This window comes from Diorhabda carinulata, chromosome 2, assembly GCF_026250575.1.
Source record: "Diorhabda carinulata isolate Delta chromosome 2, icDioCari1.1, whole genome shotgun sequence".
Classification (NCBI taxonomy): domain Eukaryota; kingdom Metazoa; phylum Arthropoda; class Insecta; order Coleoptera; family Chrysomelidae; genus Diorhabda; species Diorhabda carinulata.
In genome coordinates this window covers 7,648,378-7,654,660 of record NC_079461.1, presented here as the reverse complement: position 1 = coordinate 7,654,660, position 6,283 = coordinate 7,648,378, and the positions used below count along the sequence as shown (strand labels likewise).

The 6,283-nt window shown below is 32.1% G+C and overlaps 1 protein-coding gene across 3 annotated transcripts in view; it reads right to left on the bottom strand.

Moving 5' to 3' along the window:
* Window positions 1–1,192: 1,192 nt before the first annotated feature.
* The window catches only part of LOC130890765 (harmonin), a 79,959-nt gene continuing 74,868 nt past the window's right edge, over window positions 1,193–6,283 (bottom strand). For all 3 annotated transcript variants that reach the window (XM_057795067.1, XM_057795068.1, XM_057795069.1), the window contains 5 exons: window positions 4,903–5,100; window positions 4,359–4,475; window positions 2,183–2,728; window positions 1,845–2,052; window positions 1,193–1,378 (listed from right to left, as the gene is read on the bottom strand). In XM_057795067.1, the coding sequence (XP_057651050.1) occupies window positions 1,374–1,378; window positions 1,845–2,052; window positions 2,183–2,728; window positions 4,359–4,475; window positions 4,903–5,100 (1,074 nt within the window). In that variant the 3' untranslated portion in view covers window positions 1,193–1,373. The remainder of the gene's footprint in view (window positions 1,379–1,844; window positions 2,053–2,182; window positions 2,729–4,358; window positions 4,476–4,902; window positions 5,101–6,283) is intronic.

Sequence of the window (6,283 nt, the reverse complement as noted above, 5' to 3'; positions counted from 1 at the left end):
TTTACTGCCTCAGCAATCATCCGGATGCTCTTTCGACGATTTGCATGCACAATTTCGTTGATTTTGGTCACTATTTCCGGAGTTAGTTGTTTCAAACCGCTACTGCACAAATACTATAATAGTGACGGAAACGTGTTTGAGGACATGCATAGACAAGATATCTATATACCCAACGCACTACTCGTTGTTTACTCCACCCGTCTAAGGCGCCCTCTAAGCGCGCAGTCTCGTTATTTAATAGCCAGACATCGTATATCAACGTTTTTCTAGAAGCAGATTTGGAGAAAATAATAGGATAAAAAATTCTGTGTAGAACCATTGATTGGTAGTGCCACTTTAGTAATTTACTTATGTTTATTTTTGATTAAATTTTAATAGACTATTTCCATTGTTGATATTTATTTATCAATAAAACGAAATCTGATTGTGCAAGACTATTGAACAACATAAACGTGATAATCAGGCGATGGAAATGAAGGGTAAATGATTTCGAGAAGAAGAGGAACTATATTTGAGACCATTTAAAAGATATCTATTAAAAATTCCACATTTTAAGAGAATATTTATACGAGATATCTAAAAAATGTACAGAAATGTTTTAGAAATAGGGCAGCTTATGTAAAAACTGGAACTCAAATTATCTATTTTGACAATTATGGCAATTTACCCTCGCCAACTTAATTGACAAATCATTTTAGAAGTGGGCAGAAAATTTACAATTATGACTACCTATAATTGCGGACATCACTTTTTTATATAAATATTACAACTAAGTGAATATTATCATTCTCAGACTTATCTTCATCACACAAATATGTCTTTCAATTGCAGCAATTCATCAGAACAAAGCTACCACCTTAACCCTCCTATTTATTTGGATGATGCTACAGACTATGAAATAGGTCTCACCAATTTCAGTATTTCTTTATGTGGGGGGTATTAGAAATAGTATAGTACACACCGAGCTGGGAAGAATATCATTACTGTCGAGAGATCAGATATAGTTTAAACTGAATGGTAAATATTTTTAAAGTGAACACGTTAACAGCCACTACATGGCTATACAAAAGCTAATAACGAAATCTTGGTCCGGGAATGATGTAAATTAATCAATATTTTTTTTTAATAGGAAGGGGATAATTGTGAGGTTCAATTGGAGTGTATTGAAATAAGTCATAAATAAATGAAACAATACTGGTAATATTAATTTATTTCCACTTACAAGAAATAACAGTACGAAATAGACACGTAGGTAAATATTTATAAATTATATAAAAATAACAAGAATGTGTCATAAAGAAAATTCACTAAATTACGAAACTATTCTAATATTTGCACTTGGTATTTGGTACATCACCAAGAAGTTGAATCAATCAACCTAAAACAAAATACAAATATTAAACCAATTATTTTGTTACTGTTCAAATATTTGACAAAAAGCAGATAACTATGACTATTAACAATTCTAAATCATAGTTTTTTACCGATGTACAACAAACTTCATGAGATAATTATACTTTAAATTTATTTTCCAAGCTTCATCAAAATAAAGCCGTAAATGACAATTAAATCTAGGATTATACAAAAAAACTCAACAAAACTAATTTGTTAATGTCATAAATCACAAGAATAGGATTATGGCGAACATATAGTAAATTACAGCAAGTAAATATTGTTTATTCTTTCTCTTGTCCAGGTACCCATAATTTTAAACTTAAAAATAATAGAGAATGGGAGAAATCTTGAGAATCCATTCCTTGTTTTTTTTTTGGTCTTGTTAAGTTATGAAAAAGATTTACATTACTCTTTTAGTACACAGTATTTTTATCCAATTTTATATTTACCATAGGTATTTCCCATGTATCTGTCAATCCCTTTTGATTTATCTTGATTTACGTTGATCATTATTCTGTTTTCAGATTTCAGATTAGCATCAAGGTCTTCAGTTAAGTTATTAGTAGACTTTGCGAATCCTCTTGCTAAATTACTTACAGCTATCCTAACTGTGCCGTTACTTTGGGGTCTTATTTGAGGGGAACTTAAAAGATCATCCTGGAACAAGTATTATTACTAAGAATTATTCTAATTGAATAAATCGCTAGTAATGTTGGATGTATGTATATACATATTTCAAATGATAATTGGTAAAAAATCAACAAAAAATTGATATATTGATCCTCACCATAGATTCTGTTCTTTTCCTTAAATTAGATTTGTTCAGCGTCTGCGTTAATTCCATGGCTAAATTTCCTGGATTGGCTCCACCACTGTTTCGTCCCAATGTACCATTTTTCAAGAAATCTAACCGTCCTGGGGGACTTCTAGTGCCGGCATATTCTCCAATACTAACATTTACCGACTTTGGTCTCTCTTGTCCACCGATTGATGTTGAGGAACCATTCGAAAGATTAGCACAGACATCCCTTTTCTTAAAATAAATATTTGGAGCTTTCGGTTTCACATTATTCGGATTTTTCATTTTATAGGAATCCAAGGAGTCCATTTCAACGCAATCATTAACATGTTGTGGTTTTAGAGTGGAAGATGTTGAAGATAAGCTTAATGTATCGTAATCTGGAGTTGGGCAAGGTGGTGGTTGATAGCTTGAGAGTACTGATCGTTTTATTGGAACTGGAGGAGCCTTCGGTTTTGTATTAGTAGTTTTGGGGGTACTGGAAACGATGGTAGGTGGATCCGTTGGCGTGGAAGAGAAATTCTCCATTGGAGGCTGTAAATCACATTCGTTTCATTATTAATCAGATCCAATAATAATGTGCGAAACAATGAACATAAAAATATTTTTGTAATAAAATAACATCATTCAAGAATTTGGTTGCATGTTAAATATATACAATTCAATTAGATAGATTAGATAAATTAGATATGATGAAACAAAGATAACGCAAACATTTTAGAAAAAAATATGTTTATTTTCCATCTTTCAGTTCTCTAGGTACATTTCCAAGTTTTGTTCAGTTGTTCTCTTTTATAATGAGAATTATCCTGCTACTCAAACGAGCTATTCAAAAAATTATCTAAGAGGACGGAATCTGGACAATAATTGTTATGAAGTTGCAATTTCCAATTCATTAAGTTTCACAATGCCAATAATCGATTTGTAAGTTGGAGAATTGTCTTAATGAAACACTTTTTGTGTAGTCAAATGTAGAGTTTTTTATCACAATAAATTTACATAGTATGAAGGTTGTCTCTCAAGTTTCCACAAATAGAACAGAACAGAAACGAACAAATTCGAAAAAAGTGTTTCATTGGTTTTTGAAATATCCGCCCTTAAAGTCTATATATTTTCGCATACGTTGAAACCAATTCAGTGGAGAACTAGTATAGAAAAAGTGATTGGGCGATAAATCGGTTGAAGACGAGCAATGAGAAATTGATTCGATGTTTTCACCTTCAAATATTCAGTTCATGCAAAAACGATTGTGTTGCAGTCTGCGATATCCTAAGAGACGCCTCTATCTGTTTGTAAGTCACATGCCGATCATCTTGCGCACACATAGCATTGATAACGGAATGATAACCTATTTTATACGACCTTCGTGACATTAATCGGATGCACGACCATGACGAAATTCTGCAAATAAATTGTGAACAATTTTCACTGATGGTGCTTCTTTACGAAAAGTCATAAAAAATTATGCCTTCATGCCTTCATGGGTGATTTTTAACACAAATGTGTTTATTTTAAACATTCAACATCACCAAATTACTCAGCAATTCCTAAACTACCATTGGCTTCGTAGTAACAAAAGTCTCTTCATCTCATCTCTTCAACGAAATGGAATAATCACCAAATTTATCAAAATTATAATAATTTTGACAGAAATAGGAACTTTGTAGATAGTAGAGGCAACTTGCAATGAGTCAGCGACCGACGAAAGTCGAAAGCTTTGAACATAACCTCAAAATTTCAGTTAGGATTTGTATAACATATCAACATGTTTATCTATACACAAGCAGGCCTTTAACTGCGAATATTTCGACCACACGGTGGGTGATTTTTTATCTTTACTTAGAATCTCAAAATTAGCAATCTAAATTTCGGATAATCTTTTTCGTAAACAGTGCGCGACTTTTTTGGAAGAGGTGTGCAATTGAATTCTTCACTGAGTTCTTCGCCCATTTTCTTGTATTTTCAGGAAAAACTTGAAATTATTTTATATTTGACGTGTCAACAAATCAAAATTTGAAACTTTCAATGGGTAATTTAGTTTGTGTTACCACCAATAATAGTTACCACAATTTTCCTAGTATGTTCAAAGAAGTTCTTACTTCAAAATATATATTCTATCTTCTATTCTATACATAAAATCCAGCAAGAATGTAGAAATACTTACTGGTGGCGGCGGAGGAGGTGTTGAAACAACTTCTGAATTTCTATTATTTTCAGTATTAGCTAAATTGAGCAAACGGTCTGAGAGTTTTTGAGAGAGCTCTTTATGTGCCAAGCGCTCCTGAAAAAAAAACAATGTTCGTTTCTATTAGCAAATAATATGATAATGAGGAAGATTCCTCACGAAACATTCAAAAACTTTCATGCTACAGATTTTATTTTTGATCATTATGATTTGAAAAAAAAATTTTACTCGAAAGAGGTTCCAAAATTATCGAAAAAGAGCATGATATTAAATTTTCTATTGTCCTAATTATATTCTAAAATCAGTTTTCTGAATGTAAAAGGACGTTAAATAACATGCTGGATAGACATAACTCCTTAACAGGATTGTCATAGAGAATTTTTCAAAAATACATGTGTGTTTCAAGTGATTAATAAGTTCACGTCATAGGTTGTAAAATAAAAATGAAAATTGCTGGAATAAGTCGAATACAATCCACATATTAATTGTAGATATTAACATACGTCAATTACCAAGTCCTTACCAAGGTATCTTTTCCTAATGCCACAGTTTTTGTACCATCAAGACTAGGTGACTTGAACATTTTCTGGTGAGCCTGTTTGAACTCGTTCATCAATTTGTCATGCTGAAATTGTTGATCCGAGCTAAATCCTCTTAATAATTTCTTTTTTTGTATTTGCTCTTCAATAGATGTTTCTTCGGGGACTTTCATTGCTTTTTTCTGAAAAAATTAATGACATATATACTATTATATATATTAAAAACAACTGAAGTTGAATAAAATAATATTATACATTTCAGTTATACGTATTTGTTATAAAGCAACAAAGCTGATAAGACTAGTAAGAATTTCACTGGAATGCATACAACAAATTATGACGTCATAGATCCTGTACCCATAATACTTTGCAATTTATACCTGAAAAAAATATTTTCGAACAGTTACAAGGATGAAGAAAAGTGAAACTTTGAACTTATAAATTATTAAGAATCAAGGTTAAACAAAAGAAGTAGGAGTAATGAACAATTTAAATAGTGGCAAATAATATGTCTATTTCACTACTAGAACTACAAGGTTTGGCTATTAAATAACGAGACTGCATGCCTAGAGGGCGCCCTAGACGGGTGGGGTAAAAAACGAGTAGTGCGTTGGGTATCTAGATATCTTGTCTACATGTTACACATGACAAAAGTTTGTGCGAAGTTGGTGCCAAAAAATCTGACTTCTGACCAAAAGCTCTAACGTCAACGGGTCTGTTCAGATTTCTTTGAAAAATTAGAAAGGTTAGACAAAGATTTGCTTTGAAAGCGACCGGAGAGCGCTCACTAAAGAAGATCGATGGAAAAAATATATGGAAAGGTGTTTTGCGAGGAGAGGGGAGTATATTGAAGGAGTGCATTCGAATGTAGAATAATTTTTATAATAAAACCCTTTTTTGTAACCAGACTTGTTATTTAATAGCCAGACCTCGTATAGCTAAAGCGCTGCATATATAAAAGATAATAAATATATGAAGCGCTAATCAAATCTGTGGCAACCTACGTTTGTATAACATGGGTATTCACTCAAATGGAGAGCGATGGGAAAGGAAAATTCTAATAACCATGCTTAGAGAGAGAAAAGTTCGAGGAGAAGAGCTAGAACTAATAGTCTTAAAAATAATATAATAAAATTCTCGAATTTTCTATATAAGTTACTTTAAAGTGTCAAGATAGATTTGTAAAACAGAATCATTTCTCGGCTAGGGACGAGGAAAATTAACATGAATTGTGCAAACTTGTTATTACCGATACGACCTTGAGAATATATATTTTGATATAAAACAAAGCTACAGCTTTTTCCAATTCCTGAAGACAATCTGGAAACGAGGGTCTATAAACTGATGGTTCCATTATGAATCCAA